The sequence below is a fragment of the Myotis daubentonii genome, chromosome 7 (genome assembly GCF_963259705.1).
Source record: "Myotis daubentonii chromosome 7, mMyoDau2.1, whole genome shotgun sequence".
Lineage (NCBI taxonomy): Eukaryota > Metazoa > Chordata > Mammalia > Chiroptera > Vespertilionidae > Myotis > Myotis daubentonii.
The window spans coordinates 9,343,638-9,360,956 of NC_081846.1; the positions used below are offsets into that span (position 1 = coordinate 9,343,638).

At 45.1% G+C, this 17,319-nt stretch overlaps 1 protein-coding gene across 1 annotated transcript in view; it reads left to right on the forward strand.

Moving 5' to 3' along the window:
• Window positions 1-17,319, forward strand: part of LOC132238106 (aldehyde oxidase 4-like) — an 86,704-nt gene that overhangs the window by 61,450 nt on the left and 7,935 nt on the right. Inside the window, exons 23-32 of the mRNA XM_059702694.1 lie at window positions 241-328; window positions 642-728; window positions 915-1,106; window positions 2,321-2,548; window positions 5,561-5,656; window positions 8,536-8,664; window positions 14,597-14,671; window positions 15,745-15,797; window positions 16,211-16,325; window positions 16,506-16,571. Of these exons, the coding sequence (XP_059558677.1) occupies window positions 241-328; window positions 642-728; window positions 915-1,106; window positions 2,321-2,548; window positions 5,561-5,656; window positions 8,536-8,664; window positions 14,597-14,671; window positions 15,745-15,797; window positions 16,211-16,325; window positions 16,506-16,571 (1,129 nt within the window). The remainder of the gene's footprint in view (window positions 1-240; window positions 329-641; window positions 729-914; window positions 1,107-2,320; window positions 2,549-5,560; window positions 5,657-8,535; window positions 8,665-14,596; window positions 14,672-15,744; window positions 15,798-16,210; window positions 16,326-16,505; window positions 16,572-17,319) is intronic.

A 17,319-nucleotide genomic window follows, 5' to 3' on the forward strand; every position in this document is an offset into this window, starting at 1 on the left:
GTATTATTTCAACATCAAAATTCTCAGACATGACTAAATCAGGATAACATTAATAGGAGTTTTTATTTTTGTGTTTGTTATGTTTTAATGTTCCCACAAACTTCCAAAATGTTGTTTAAGGTATGTTACTGCCCCCATGGAAAACCACTAAGTTAGGTTATGTCCAGTCCCCTTTGGCCAGCTCCATGTTTCTACACCTTTATGAAGCACCCAGCGTATTAACAGAGTCATTTCCTACAGGACTGGCCGCCCAATCCGGTTTGTTCTAGAACGTGGTGATGACATGCTGATAACTGCTGGCCGCCACCCACTCCTCGGAAAATACAAAGTGAGTGAGAGAAAAATTTTAGGAGACTGCTAAAAATATTGTCCAGGGACAACCAATCAATCATAAAACAACTACTAAATTCCATGCTGACTGCAAGGGGTATTTGGATGCTACCCAAACCCAATCATAACTTTCTGTTGGGATCCCATGGTTGCCCTGGGCACCATCCTCAGGGTTCCTCTGATGACTGTCACATCAAATCATGTTCATAAGCTGGGTATGGAGTGATACATGCAGTTGGATGTGTTTGTGTACAGCAGGATCTGGTTGTAAAGAACTGCTGAGAAAATGGTTTTGTCATATCACTTTGCAGATTGGATTCATGAACAACGGTGTGATCAAAGCTGCCGACGTTCAATATTATATCAATGGTGGATGCACCCCTGATGAGTCTGAGTTGGTAAATAAGGATTGACTATGCCCTCCCCATAGGTTACCCGTTGAGTTGTGTGTGCTACACTTTATTTGCATGGATATTTATCATACAAATTAGACAAAATTCTGTGAAGGGTTTGTGTTAGAGATAGAATTTGATAACTGATTGTGAATGTTTGATAGATTGAAGTTCGGTTTTGTTTTCATTCAGGTGATGGAGTTCGTTGTGCTGAAATCTGAAAATGCATATCATATTCCTAACTACCGGTGTCGGGGTAGACCTTGCAAAACAAACTTGCCATCCAACACTGCCTTTCGAGGATTTGGCTTTCCCGAGGTTTCAGTGGTAGTTGAAGCTTACATAACTGCCGTGGCATCTCAATGTAACTTACTCCCTGAAGAGGTAGGTAATCAGTCAGAATCCCCTTACAAAACTCTGCCATCAATGGTTCAAATATATACTGAGCACCTACATACAGCTTTACATTAGCTTGTAAGATTCAATGAAAGTATATACTCTGTGTATCAGTAAGCTTTTACTGTGCCACAAGTCAATCAAAACTTAGTGGATTAAGCCCTAGCTGCTTTGGCTCAGTGGAGAGAGTGTCCACTTGTGGAATGAAGGGTCCCAGGTCCGATTCCGGCCAAGGACACATGCCTGGGTTGCAGGCTCAATCCCCAGTGGGGGGCGTGCAAGAATCAGCTGATCAATGATTCTCTCTCATCATTGATGTTTCTGTCTCTCGCTTCCTCTCTGAAATCAATAAACATATATATATTTTAAAACTTAGTGGATTAAGACAACAAATAGTATTTCTTTTGATTCTGTGGGTCAGCTGCTAGGTAGCTCTTCTGGTCTGGCTCAGCTTAACTGGAGTTTTATGGTCCAAGATAGATTCACTTCCTCATCTGGTGGTCATTGACGGATTAGTCTAAATATCGCAGCTGGGAAGGCTCGTCTCTGCTCCACAGGGTCTCTCATCCGCCAGGAGGTTATCCCAGATTAGTTCTCATCGTGGTTCATAGATTTTCCAGGAGAAGTAAGAACATGATGCAAGCACTTTTCAAGTCTCTGCCTGCATTACATATGTGTTGTCCCACTGTCCAAAGCTGGTCCTATTGCCAATCCCACAGTCAGTGTGAAACCACCCAACGGCATGCCCAGGGAGACTGGCATCATCACAGCCATCTGTGCACACATCCCACCATAGTTCAGATTTTGAGGAGCAAATCTGAGAACAGGTAAGAATAAAGAAACATTGTGTAGAAGTAAAAGAATTTTGAGTCAGGAGAAATTTGTCTCACCACTAACGAAACTTGTCATAGGACTCATAATACACCTACTATTTCTCAGGGTTATTGTAAAGTTGTTGAGATCATACACTTAGTCTGCAGCTCAGAGGATATGATGTGTTCAACAGTAATTTCTATTGTTATTATCATTATTGTTATTATCATTATGTTTATATGTTTACATTTGTACTTACATATTTATATCCATTTAAGTAGTTGTTTCTTTTTTAGAAAGACTTTCTTCATGTCAGATATATAACAAAAACACATGTTTCACAAATGGAATAGCATGTATGCTTGAAATGCTTTTTTCTTGTCTTTCAGGTTAAAGAAATAAACATGTATAAGGGAATTAGCAAAACAGCCTATAAGCAGACATTTAATCCAGAGGCCTTGCAAAGATGCTGGAAAGAGTGCCTGGAGAAATCTTCATTTTATGCTAGGAAAAAGGATGCTGATGGATTTAACAAAAATAATTATTGGAAGAAAAGGGGGCTTTCTGTGGTCCCCATGAAATATACCATTGGCATCCCTGAGGCCTACCGCAATCAGGTGAGGTTGGGAGAAATGAGTCTTGAGGTATGGGGTCAAACTTTAAGTCCATGTAAGAATTGGAGGGAACAAGAGGATCCCTTTCCCTCTTTCCTAACCTCTTAGTGACAGCAGTAGGGTCATTTGAAGACAGAGCTTTCAAAACACTGAAAACAGACAGAGCTGCTCCATTCTCACAGAAACCTGGAGTCACCATACTGGGCTCCATCACTACATAGGGTCACCATACTGGGCTTCATGATTACACGGAGTCATCATACTGAGGCTCCATGACTACCCAGAGTCACCATACTAGGCTCCATGACTACTGTGCCTTCTTTTCAGTTTTACCTTAAACAGTTTTTTGTGGGGTTCTGTTTCTGATTCTGATTCTGTTATTTATTTATTTACTTATTTATTTTCTTATTTATTTATTTGCTTTGTTCTTTGTTTCTATCCCCATTAATCTCTGAAATATTCCTATAACCAAACCCACACAAAGAAAAGAATACAGGTCCCTGCATGGTTTCAATGAAGGATGCCCCAATCCCCTCTGTCCACTCCCCTCCTCAGAGTCCACTCACAAGGTAGGAAGCAAAATGAGAAGGAGGGAGGGCAGCAGATGATTAATCCTTCTCCCCAGGGGATATTTCTGAAGCCAGAATAACACACAGACAGTCTTTGAAGGGAACAATTCAGTGGACTCTCAACAGTTGCTTAAATTATCTATTTTAATGTTATTTAACTGTGTATGATGACAAAGACTAAGCTTCTTATAGTTCCTATACCTGTATAAAACACAAGTGAATTTGGGAATTAAATGAAGTAGTACTGTAAATGTCAGTGATCTTCAAAATAGTTACATTAACTTAACATGGTGGGCGATGTTGCTTTTCCAAAACTAAATCCTCACTCAGCTCTGGCTGCTGCTGCATTTCAAGTCGTTCTGAAGTCTTAATTGTAAATGTCTGTGTAGGGTGTGATGACTTGCCATCTCACCTCTTGTCTCTAATATGCCCCATCAATTACAGTTGTCCTGCTTGGGGCTTATACAATCATCAACATAAAATCTAACACGAGCTCTGAAAGCATGTGGCAATACCATTGACTATGGTCATCATTACTCTTGTTAGGTGGTCATGAAATGAAAATACAAAGTTTTAAAGTTCCTGTATAGACCTTAATGGTCCTGATACTACAGTCTCAAACCAGGAGACTGGCGTAGCTAAATTAGTTGAATATATATATCTCTTTCCCAAGGATATGGGTATGGGTTTTTTATTGATTTTAGGGAAAGGAAGGGAAGCAAGAAAGAAACATTAATCAGTTGCCTCCCGTACTTGCCCTGACCAGGAATTGAACCTGCAGTCTTTTTGGTGTACAAGATCATGCTTCAACCAACTGAGCCACCCAGTCAGGGCTAAATTAGTTGATGTTTTGAATTTGTAGTGGTAGGGCCACAGGCATCAACATGAGGATAGAGGTCCCAGGCGAGAGATGCAGGGTTCTGGGCCATGTGCATGAGCATATGGTGGGAATTGCTAAAGGAAAATTCTAATGACTTGCAGAACCAGCCAACATAGCCCAGCCTCCTCCTTCCCTCCCTTCTCAGTCAGGTTCCTGGAGCCACATGTCCAGCCCCAGAGAAGGACAACAGCATTTAGCCTGAAGGAGGCAGCACAGCATGGGTGTGGAGGACGCTGGGCTCAAGTTAGAAGTTGTGGGTTCCATTCCTGAACTTACAAACTAGGCACCAGTTTTGGCCAAGCCTCTCCTTTAGGCTTTTATTCCTTCACATGAAAAGTGAAAAGTTTGGACTAAACCTATAGATCCCAAACCTGACCAATCATCAAAATCACCTGAGAGTTTTAAAAAACAAGCGGGGAGGAGGGAGGGAAGTTAATATGGCTTCCACCTCCAACCTTCAACTGAATTGGAATTTCCTGAATGGGGCCACACCCCTCCGCCACCATCATTCTCAAGGTCAGCAGCATCTGGAAGCTATTAAAACATCTCAAGGGTCTTCCAGCTCCCCTAGTAGCCAGTGGAAGCTTTGCTGGGAAATTGACTTGTCCTGGTTCCATTTGCTTTAAAAATCAATTGTTATGTTCAAGGGGAAAGAATAATAAAATATTGTACAGGTGGTGCTTTGGAGAGGTTGCTTCCAAGGCAGCCACACAAGGCCTCCAACAGGCCCGCAGATGGTGGGCGTGGAGATGAGCCGCCATTCGTTGCTCTACAGCAAGCATGTCAAACTCAAAGGCTAACACTGGCCAAATAAACAAGGTTTAAGTTTATGTGGGCCACAAAAAAACAAAAGCTTCAATTTTCATAGGTTTGTTTTGATAGAGACATGCTGAATACAAAGGGCTGAAATAAATGAATAATTGTTAACATAAAATAATAGAACATTTTAATAAAAATTAGTATTTTTCTTGAATATTAACTTATCAGACAGTGAATAACTGTAGATTAGTTGTTAACATAAAATAATAGTAGTTAATAAGCATAACGCAAATAAACCTATTTTTCTTGTTCTCCAAAAGCAAAATATTTCCTGTTGCGTACACCAAACAAGTCAGTCCAAGACTAATGACTTGGCCATTGCCTCTAGTATTAGTGGAGAGAAATGGTGTGCCTGCATGGAAGACGCATAAGGGAAATGAATGCAACATGATTATAGTAATCAGTCAGCGGACGTTGTAGTTTGTTATTAATAATTATGTATAACAGGATATTGTAAAAATTAAGTTACGAAATTTTTATTAAAACATTTCTTACATACCGTTATATTGGCTGGGCCGCAAAAATATTCGTTGTGGGCCACATGTGGCCCGCGGGCTGCAAGTTTGACATGCTTTCTAAGTTTGGAGGGTGTTAAAGGGGTTGTCTGTAGCCACCAATAACAGCTTTCTTCTCCAGTATAAACAATGAGAGATTGACTCAAAGAAGCAAACTGTTCGTCTGGTAACCTCAGCTAAACTCAGGCAACGTTTGGTTTTTCAAAATGGTATTATAATTATTCCCTGACAGGCCGCCGCTCTCGTCCACATCTACACAGATGGCTCTGTCTTGGTGGCTCATGGTGGCTGTGAAATTGGACAAGGCCTTTACACCAAAATGATCCAGGTGAGATAAGCATCCATGTTTTCCACTGTGGAAGATTATCACACCATACAGGCGGTTTAACAACTTCTTTCTTGTTGAGCAGGAGAAATACCATCACACTAAATGCACAGGTCAATTGTAACATTCATTTTGGTATCAGGAACACATGAATGCAGGAGACTGATGGAAGTGGGTATTAGAATTGAGAAAATATGTAATACTATTCTTCCTGCATACTAAAAAACCAGGTCCCATCAAGGTCTTCTGAAAAATGTGATTCCAGTTTTCAAAGACAAAGTATTTTTCAGCTTTAAGGCAACTGGTCAAAGCTACATTGTGTTAATGCAGATCTTCATTAGAAATGAATGTGTTTAATAAGATGAGAAATTATGTTCTTATTATTCACAGGCTCCTTAGCAACACCAATGATGGGCCATTATGTGTGCTAATTCAAAGCCACCTTCCTAATACTATTGTTGAAAGAGGAAGAGATTATTTTCAATAGGAAATTTTCCCTTTTTAAAATATTAAATAAGATTTTGTTGAATATGAAATTTGATTAAACAATGTGAGTAGCCCGATCAGTGTGACTCAGTGGTTGAGTGTCCACCCATGAACCAGGAGGTCTCAGTTAGATTCTTGGTTGGGGCACATGCCCAGGTATCAGGCTAGATTCCCAGTAGGGGGAGAAGGGGACCAGTCAATTGATGATTCTCTCTCATCATTGATGTTTCTATCTCTTTCTTCCTCTCCCTTCTCCTCTCTGAAATCAATTAAAAAAACATATAAAAACAATGTGGGGGGGGGCAAAGCTTTCATCTTTTTAAAAAATATATATTTTTTATTGATTTCAGAAAAGAAAGGAGAAGGAGAGATAGGAACATCAATGATGAGAGAGAAGCATTGATTGACTGCCCCCTACTGGGGATGGAGCCTGCAACCCAGGCATGAGCCCTGACTGAGAATTGAACCAGGGACCCTTCAGTCCTCAGGCCGACGCTCTATCCACTGAACCAAACCGGCGAGGGCCAAAGCTTTTCTCTTAATGAGAAATAGAAGATATTTTCTTTAAGGAAATACTATTACTTAATAGTGTGCTTGGAATTAGAAAATCACAAAAATCCGCAGAGCCTTCTTTGAACATATCTTGCTTCTTTAAAACAAAACCCTTATACCTACAGAATGTCTGTGGGACAAACACAATCTGCTAAATGCATGTAAGCCATGAGGAGAAGATGAAGGTAAACCAATATGACAGAGACCTCAGTCTGGCCTATGTGAGTCCTACTGAACTGATGTCTTAGAATGGCCATATGCCACATGGCTTCTATGAAACCAGTATAAAAGAAAGCACATGGTATGGATCTTTTATAGTGTCATTGAAAATCTTCAAACTCAGAATCTATATGTCAGACCCAAGGTGCTATCTTAAATATTTGTCCCTAAAGGATTGCCAGATTTTATACTTAGTTCAAAAAAAATTAGCGCGGCTCCCATCGCTCGGTAGTTGAGCGTTGACCTATGAACCAGGAGGTCACAGGCACATGCCGGGGGGTGCAGGCTCGATCCCCAGTGCAGGGCATACAGGAGGCAATCAATCAGTGTTTCTCTCTCATCACTGATGTTTCTATCTCTTTCTCCCTCTTCCTTCCTCCCTGAAATCAATAAATAAATATATATATATATATATATTAGGGGCCCGGTGCACGAAATTCGTGCACTGGGTGTGTGTGTTGGGGGGGAGTGTCCCTCAGCCCAGCCTGCCCCCTCTCACATACTGGGAGAACTCAGGCGTTGACCCCCATCACCCTCCAATCACAGGATCGGCCCCTTGCCCAGGCCTGACGCCTCTGACAGAGGCGTCAGGCCTGGGCAGGGGATCCTCATTTCCCCCAATCACTGGTTCTGCCCCCAGCCCAGGCCTGATGCCTCGGCCAGAGGCGTAGACCCCCATCACCCTCCGATCGCCTGATCGGCCCCTTGCCCAGGCCTGACACCTCCGCCAGAGGTATCAGGCTTGGACAGGGGACCCCCATCTCCCGCCGATCACTGGCTCTGGCCCCCGCCCAGGCCTGAGGCCTCTGGCCCAGGAATCATGCCTGGGCAGGGGACCCCCATCTCCCTCTGATCGCTTGCTCCACCCCCCGCCCAAGCCTGATGCCTCTGACCCAGGCTTCAGGCCTGGGCAAGGGGACCATCATATCCCCCCAATCCCCGGCTCCGCCCCCCACCCAGGCCTGATGCCTCGGCCAGAGGAGTTGACCCTCATCACCCTCCGATCACCAATCACCGGATCGGCCCCTTGCCCAGGCCTGACGCCTCTGGCTGAGGCGTCTGGCCCAGGCAGCGGGGACCCGCAGCTGCAGTTGCCCCGCGATCGTGGGCTTCGTTTTAGGCCCAGGCAAGGGACCCCTAGCTCCCGGGACTGCCACCTTTGACCGTGCCCAGCTCCCATCGCTGGCACCACCCCTACTTCCTGCTATCACTGGCCAGGGCGGCAAAGGCACCTGATTCTCCGATCATGGCTGGGGGGCAGGGCAAAGGCGGCCCCAGGGCCGCCTTTGCCCTGCCCCCCAGCTCTTAGCTCCCCCCGGGTTTCCGATCACTGTCAGTGGCAGGGGGCTTCTTCCTGCTTTCCCTTTCGCCTCCCTGCATTGTGCCTACATATGCAAATTAACCGCCATCTTGTTGGCAGTTAACTGCCAATCTTAGTTGGCAGTTAATTTGCATATAGCCCTGATTAGCCAATGAAAAGGGTATCATCGTACGCCAATTACCATTTTTCTCTTTTATTAGATAGGATATATATATATTTTTTTTTTAATTAAAATCTCTTAACTTGGGGGGAGGGAGGCTTAGAGTCAATAATATCAATTGTATTTTTCATTTGCTTCTGGCAGGTGGCTAGCCGGGAACTGAACATACCTGTCTCCTATATCCACCTGTCAGAAACCAGCACAGTCACCGTGCCCAATGCCTCCTTAACAGCAGCGTCCATGGGAACAGACATCAACGGGAGAGCGGTGCAGGTGACTTTTCTTTCATTTCTCAGTCACCCAATGACAGTGCTGGAAATAACCTTGCCCCACCCCCTCTTTTATGGGAACTGAAATTGAAGCCTAGAAAGGTCAAGCAGGTGGTTTTAGGTGCTCCGTAAGAGGTTGCGAGACTTCGAGTGGTTGAAGCTTCCTCTTCTTCCCTCCCCTTGAGGGAAATCTACCTATAATTTTTCTAATCAACCTAAGATCATTAAAAACTCATCGATCACTTTTATATGCATAAACCATCTCATTCAATAATTAAAATGTTCAGTCCAAAATTCCAAAATGTACTTCAAATTGCAGTGTCTCTACTGCTTAACAGCTTGGGCCTACAGGTAGAAAAGGGGTGGGGCTGGCTTCTCTGGTTTCCCTCCCTGCACTGCCGCCCCCCATAAGCTTCCTAGCCTACATTTCAGACCCTTGTAAAGTCCAAGAAAGAGAGGGTACAGAGGATAGAGGCAGAACACTCTAGGCTGGCCTTGGTGTGACCTGGCCTTGTTATACCTGACTCCTTCCCTTGTGGACGCCATTGGGAGCTCCTTATAGAGTCCCTTCTGCAGCGATAACAAGGTCAGTGCCTCATCTATGGTTTTAGCCACTTGTGACCTGCTCCAGCCCCACCCTAAGCCCCAGGCCTCCTCCAGCCTTTTTCTGCTGAGGCACCGTATCCCTTGTAGGAAGCCCTTACAATTGGGGTTCTTTTAAAAAGTGGTTATTAGAGAGTGCCAAAAGTCAGGAGGAGCAAATGGGGAGTTATTGCTTCATGGTTATAGAGTTTCTGTTTGGAGTGATGAAAAAATATTGGAAATAGTAGTGATAGTTGCATGCACCAAAAAAAAAAAAAAAAAAAAAAAAAAAAAAAAAAAAATCTATACTAATAAAAGGGTACTATGCTAATTAGACCGAACATCTTCCAGATGACCCTCCAGATGTACTTCCAGACAAAGCCATGGTGGTGGAGCCAAGGCAGAGGTGGTTAGAGGCGATCAGGCAGGCTGGGGAGAGTAGTAGGGGGATCAGACCAGTAGGCAGGTGAGTGTTTAGGAGCCAGTGGTCTCAGATTGCAAGAGGGATCCTGGCTTGGAGAAGGTGCAGGCGGGGCTGAGGGACCCCTCCAATGCATGAATTTCATGCACCGGGCCTCTAGTATAAGAATAACATTGTTTTAAAGTCCATGGGTAAAGTTCAGCTGACAACAGAAACCTTCTTCTAGGACTGTGTAAGTATTGCCAGGCACATTTGAGACAAAATAAAGTTCTTTATCTGAAGTCTAAAAATACAGGAAGTCTAAAAGGGAGCCTTTCCACACACTGGCTTCCATTGTCTAGTTTGGGCAGAACGGTGTCCAGCAAATGCGGAGAGCGCTCCTTAGAAGGCCAGGAGTGGCAACTTGTCACCTGGTCACCCTTCAGACTGCCTGCAGCTCTTCAATGGGCTCCCTGGTGGGCAGATTACCAAGAGTTTTGGAGGCTCACTAAGGCTTCTCGAGGATCTAGGTCCTCTGTCAACCATCACTTTAGACTTTCAGAGGAAACATATGGCAAAAGCTGAGGCCCCGTTGGCTGCAAAGACAACAGTGGCTCCAACCTGGATGTAAATAGACTGCCCATCGTGAGGAAGGTGAATCTGTTCATTTCAGAACCCCAGAATTCCTTTTAAATCCCAAGTCATTTCTATGGGAGTAAAGTGTAGGAAATGGCTTGAAAAGAAAAAAGACTTGTAGAAAAAATCTTAAATAATTCTAAGTTAAATGCAACACTTAATGGATTAAGTAAATCAATAAGCATTAGTACATTTATGTCTAGAGAAATAGAGATAAGCTACCTATTAAATGCCACAAAGTAAAGAAAGCAGCAAGTAGGGAAAACTGATCCCATTTTGGTTTTATCTTCATCATGCATTCTTAAACAGGAATGGTTAAATATAGAAAATGCAATAAAATTGAAAAAATTTACCTCAGGCAGCACCCACACCACAGGTTCCACCCCGATGCATGTCCCTTTGAAGGCCATGAAGGGAGTCAGAGTACAGCATCTCCCCCCAGAGATGGCCCAGGACTTCCCGATGCTCCTGCGAGCTGCCTTTCACCCACAGTTTTGTGTGCAGCAGTAGAGACGGGTCGGTAGGCCCCCAACTCTAGAGGGCACACATCAAGCTCTCTGAGTGGCTATGGAGTGTCACCTGCTGGGTTTGCAATGGAGAAAGCCCTTTCTGCCACTCCATCCTGGGAAGATGGAGATCAAAGCACACCAACCTGCTGCAGTGCAATCCTCTCCCTCACTCCAACCTTCCAGCCTCTTCAGCTCCAACCCTGTGATACCTCTGAGGCGGGTGAGGAACAGTTTGTGGCCACTTTCTCGGCAAGACCTGCTTAGGAGGCAGAGCACCCCCATTGGGATTAAGGGGCTATTTGCCAGCTATTGTGCCAGTCGCCTCCTTTTGAGTCCTTAGCCTATACTTAGTCAGATAATGAATAACAAATTCTTAGGTATAATAAACAAAGAAAAAAGAATAATAAGAAGGAAACATAATGGCAGGTGTCATGAATTGAAATAAAGGAAGTTACAGAAAGAGAAAGTGCAAGTGTCAGAGCGGCCTTGGGCAGCCAGGAAACCAGGCTGGGCACTGGTTGGTGACCCTTGAGCCTGGTCCGAAGGCAGCAGGGACAGGAGCCCTCCGTGTAGGGACTTGGAGCAGAGGGAGCTCACTTACTGTGCTTGAGGAGCTGCAAGGAGTCAGGATGCTGGAGCAGAGGGAGCCAAGGGGAGGGAGGTGGATGAAAATGTTAGGTCTCTGGGGTGAGGTTGGGGTATAAATGCTCATTGTTAAAGCTGGGTAAGTGGTGTAAGAGGAAATATTGTACTGTTCTCTCGACCTTTGTGTATTTTGAAATCTTCTCTAATGCAAAGAAAGCCAGAAAAATTTGTATCTGGCACTTTGAGCTCCAATAGGGGGAGGTGACTCTACTAAGACATATACGGTGAACAAATTCTCCACACACCAAAAGGAGTTCAGATGTCACAAAAGAATGGCAAATGGTCTCTGCTACACCTCAGCCTGTTAAAGGGAAAACTTACGTTAGCGGAGCATTCGACTGTTGGGCATAAAGTTATGCACAAGAGTGTAGGTCAGGTCACAAGAAGAAGGCCATCTGATAGTTGGACAGGCAGGAACTGTGCGACTTGGGTTTGCCTTGGGTGTTACTCTTTTGGAAGGCATGCATTTGCAATGAGATCAGAGATTGAAGACTGAATGAACCAGCAAAGATAGATTAATGAATGCAGGGATCTCCTGGATGCATAAGAAGCCAGAGACCATTTCATGGAGAGGGGATGAGAGAACAGAAGGAACAGACACCAACAGAGGGCCTGAGGGCTATTCTGAGTCTGAGAAGAATAAGTTAAAGGCACACGTGTAAGCAGATTTGTATTTGACTTAAGAGAGGAAGCCAAAGCCCAGCCCATGTGGCTCATGGTTGAGCATCGGTCTATGAACTAGAGCAAGCATGTCAAACTCACAGCCAGCGAAGTACGTGTGCTGTAGCGGTGGAGACTCTTTCCACCCTCCAAGCAGCAATTCAGCTTCAGGAAAACATTATCCATCAACTAAGTTAATGTTATTTCAAAAAAAAACCAAGATGGCGGCATAGGTTAACACCAGAGATTGCTGCCTCGAACAACCACTTCAGAGATATAACTAAAGGACAGAACGGACATCATCCAGAACCACAGGAAGGCTGGCTGAGTGGAAATTCTACAACTAGGAGGAAAGAGAATATCATACCCAGACTCAGAGGAGGCGCAGTGCTGAAGTGAAATACTCAGGTGCGGAGTGCGCGCGCGCGGAGCGGGCTGGCGGCAAGGACGCGGTTGTTGTTTTCAATCGGGAGGGAGTTTCAGACTCTGAGCTCCAAATCCGAGAGAGTCTCTGGGGACCCAGACTCAAACGGGAGAAGCGGGACTGTCTGGCTTTGGTCGGAACTCGAAGGCAGCTTTCTCTCCAAGGTTTGCAGCAGTTGCTGGGACTCTGAGAGGCAGAGCCCCTAGGGACGGAACTGAGAGCAGCCATAACTGCTTGCTCTGCCCGCCTTGTAGATCCCCAGGGACCCGCCCCGCCCAAGCCCTGCACAGAGCCATTTGCCAGATAGCCTCAGGCAAATGCTAGATTAGCACCGCCCTAGAGATCCAGCACAGAAGCTCTCCCACTGCAGACACAGCTGACTCTCATAGCCAGTTAGCCTGGAGGTCAAATCACCCCTGATATTGCCAACAATCAAGGCTTAACTACAAGACTGCACACAAAGACCACTAGGGGGTGCACCAAGAAAAGATAAAAAAATGTGGAGACAAAGAAACAGGACGCAAATGTCAGAAATGGAAGATATAGAGCTCAAAACCACACTTTTAAGGTCTCTCAAGAACTGTCTAGAAGCTGCTGATAAACTTAGTAAGGCCCTCAAAAAGACTGGTGAGACGGCCGATAAATGTAGTGAGATCCTCAGGAAATCTAATGAGACCCTCGATGTTGTGTTAAAGAACCAACTAGAAATTAAGCATACACTGACTGAAATAAAGAATATTATACAGACACCCAACAGCAGACCAGAGGAGCGCAAGAATCAAGTCAAAGATTTGAAATGCGAAGAAGCAAAAAACACCCAACTGGAAAAGCAAAATGAAAAAAGAATCCGACAATACGAGGATAGTGTAAGGAGCCTCTGGGACAGCTTCAAGCGTACCAACATCAGAATTATAGGGGTGCCAGAAGATGAGAGAGAGCAAGATATTGAAAACCTATTTGAAGAAATAATGACAGAAAACTTCCCCCACCTGGTGAAAGAAATAGACTTACAGGTCCAGGAAGCGCAGAGAACCCCAAACAAAATGAATCCAAAGAGGACCACACCAAGACACATCATAATTAAAATGCCAAGAGCAAAAGACAAAGAGAGAATCTTAAAAGCAGCAAGAGAAAGAAACCCAGTTACCTACAAGGGAATACCCATACGACTGTCAGCTGATTTCTCAACAGAAACTTTGCAGGCCAGGAGGGAGTGGCAAGAAATATTCAAAGTGATGAATACCAAGAACCTACAACCAAAATTACTTTATCCAGCAAAGCTATCATTCAGAACTGAAGGTCAGATAAAGAGCTTCACAGATAAGGAAAAGCTAAAGGGGTTCATCACCACCAAACCAGTATTATATGAAATGCTGAAAGGTATCCTTTAAGAAGAGGAAGAAGAAGAAAAAGGTAAAGACACAAATTATGAACAACAAATATGCATCTATCAACAAGTGAATCTAAGAATCAAGTGAATAAATAATCTGGTGATCATAATAGAATCAGGGACATAGAAAGGGAATGGACTGACTATTCTTGGGGGAGAAAGGGGGGTGGGAGATTCGGGAAGAGACTGGACAAAAATAGTGCACCTATGGATGAGGACAGTGGGTGGGGAGTGAGGGTGGAGGGTGGGGCGGGAACTGGGAGGAGGGGAGCTATGGGGGGAAAAAAGAGGAACAAATGTAATAATCTGAACAATAAAGATTTAATAAAAAAAATTAATGTTATTTCAAATTTTATTGGTATATAGATTAGTCTGCACACTTTGTCATTTTGGCTTTTGCTTTGTAGACATAAAAGAGCTATAACCCTAAGGCAGCTCTACCTAGCTTTATGTTAACATGTATTTAAACAACATTATAATAAAAAATAATTTTACCACTGCAGGACCCACAAGAATATTTGTTTCTTTCAAAGGGGTTCCATATATTGTTCAAGTTTGAGAAACTCTGCCTAGAGGCCTCAGAAGCAGGTTTACCAACTGACATCCTCATTTGAATTGATTTGAATATTGAATATTTTGCTACTCCCTGTGCCTTTCATTTCCCATGACATTTCAAATACTTATTTTTAGAATGCTTGCCAAATTCTTATGGCCCGTCTCCAGCCCGTCATCAGGAAAAACCCCAAGGGAAGCTGGGAGGACTGGGTGAGTGGTCCGCATTGTCCTGCCCAGAGAAGGCAAATGCATCCGGATAGGTAGGTAAAGCCCTCAGAGCGTGGCTGGTTGGCGGTGCCCACTCAAGAACAAAGCATTTATTAGCGCTCACTTCTGCTTTTCTGAGAGTGAGAGAGAGTCCGTGTTCATCCCATGGCTTCACTGAAGAGCCTCGTTTCTCACCGCTCTACCGTAGAACACACCTGACAACGGCCTAGCGCTACCCTAGGACACACCTGACAACGGCCTAGCGCTACCCTAGAACACACCTGACAACAGCCTAGCGCTACCCTAGAACACACCTGAAACGGCCTAGCGCTACCCTAGAACACACCTGACAACGGCCTAGCGCTACCCTAGAACACACCTGACAACGGCCTAGCGCTACCCTAGAACACACCTGGCACGGTGCCCTGCGCTGTCACTGCCCCTCTGGGCACAGGCTCCCCCTCCCAGCCTCAGGGCCTGGGTTTTCCCACCAGAGCAATGGAGATCACGGCAGTCTTAATAGCAAAAGGTTACTCTGTTTTTAATACTAATTATTACAATTCTTATCATTACTATTATTTCCAGCTATACCCAGTTTACTCCAGTGGGGAAGCTGATGTAATAAAATACTCAGACAGCCAATCAAATAACATGGGGAAAAGCACAGTAAAAATACATACACACATACATACTACATACATACATGCACGCACATGCAGACACTTATGTATACATGTGTTTGTATATGTGTATGTACATATATACCTACCTGTGTACACACCTATTGCATCAGTACATGAATATGGCCTAGTCTCTCCCTCTCTCTAATTTAAAAAGCCAAAAAGGGTGAAAAAATAATAAACCTCACACTGTGCGGCTCTAAAGGGTCCCGGGGCACAGCTAGCAGCTGCCCGTAGGCACCGCCAGTGGGAAGCCCAGCCTGTGCTCATTATGCACCACGTCAGTCCCGCTGGGGGTGAAGGCGCAGAGGGTGCTGCAAACAGGAGGCAAGCCCAGTAGGGATTTTCCCTGCTGTCCCCGCACTTACGTTTCTTCGTGTCAATCACCTCTCTCAGATTGCAAAAGCCTACGAAGAATCCATCAGCCTGTCCTCCACGGGATACTTCAGGTAAAGGGCGCTTTTACGTTGGTTGGGATTACACTGGGGCAGGGATGGCGTGGGCGCATCATGAACAGATACCTGCTGACCACTGGCGCGCAGCCGTGCGCGGTGTCAGCCTTCAGTCAGGGGCCTGGGGATGCGGGAGGAGCCTAGGGGAGGCCAGGGACCCTCGGAGCCACCGCCCTTTCTCAGCCAGAGGGACACACCCTGGGACCTGGCACCGTCACTGCCTGATGGAAAGGAGGGCTCAGACACCCATGGGCCTTCTTCCCGTGTCTGTGCCGGACCCGTGGAGGAGAAGGTCAGAGAGACCTTCGGTCCTGGGTGGCGCTCTGTTCATCCCCGGGACCCACAGCGCCACCCGGGATCAGACCACGGGCGGGAAGGAGCCATTCTTGCCCTCGGGTTTCTCTTCGCAGAGGCTACCAGACCTATATGGACTGGGAGAAGGAAGAAGGGGAGCCTTTCCCATATTTTGTTTACGGAGCAGCCTGTTCTGAGGTGGAAGTCGACTGTCTGACTGGGGCTCACAAGGTAGAGGAGGGGGGTGGGTGCTCCCACCTTCACAGGGTGAGCGTTTCTATGGACGCATTTTCTGTGTGTGGATGCTAATCACCCTGACCCTGCCAGTGGGGCACCGGGGACAGGGAGGCAGATGTAGTGAAGATCTATGTTTAAATAACATTTTCCATCCTGTATGTTCTCGTGGTGCAGCTCCTTCGGACGGACATCTTCATGGACGCGGCTTTCAGCATCAACCCAGCCCTGGACATTGGGCAGGTGCGTGGTACCAGACCGCCCCGCGGGGCCTTTTGGTCAATTCCATTCGGCACATTATTTCCCAGAGTTCTCCAAATGCTTATACCTCCTACAGTACTCTGCAATATATGTCATATATTACACACACACACAAATAGATAAAACATTGAAAGAAAATTCAAGAAAAAGTTAGCAGTGGTTGTCTTTATGTGGCAGAAATATGTGTGATTTATCCTGCTTTATAATTCTCCAGGCCTTCTAATCTTTATTCAACAAACATTAATGTTTATAATTAGGGAATATTATATAAATGCATAATAATAAAGCCCCATTTGTATTCATATGCATATTGAATTTAAGTAGACTGAACAATTTAGAGAAATATAAGGGGAAAAGAAACACTTAAAAACAATTTTTCTCTAGCGGAATTTCTGATTTATATCTCCCAAGTAAGTAAATTAACACACCCAAAATCTTTTTCAGCTTTAAGTTAAAGCCTTTCCTGCTGTTGGTGTAGCTTTGTTTCCCCCGCCCCCCCCCCCCCCCCGCCGCCCCCCTGCCCCCCCTATCCTCTCCGTAGCCTTGTTACTCAAAGTGGGGCCAACAGGCCAGCCACAGCAGTGCACCCCCGACCTGCCAACCAGGCCCCCTGCCTAGACCTGAGTAGCTGGACAGGTTGAGCACCTTGGCTTCAAACCCAACAGACAGACCTGTGGTTTCATCTGCCAACAGCTTCCTGTCTTCCTGAGTCCTAAGGAGCTGGCTGACC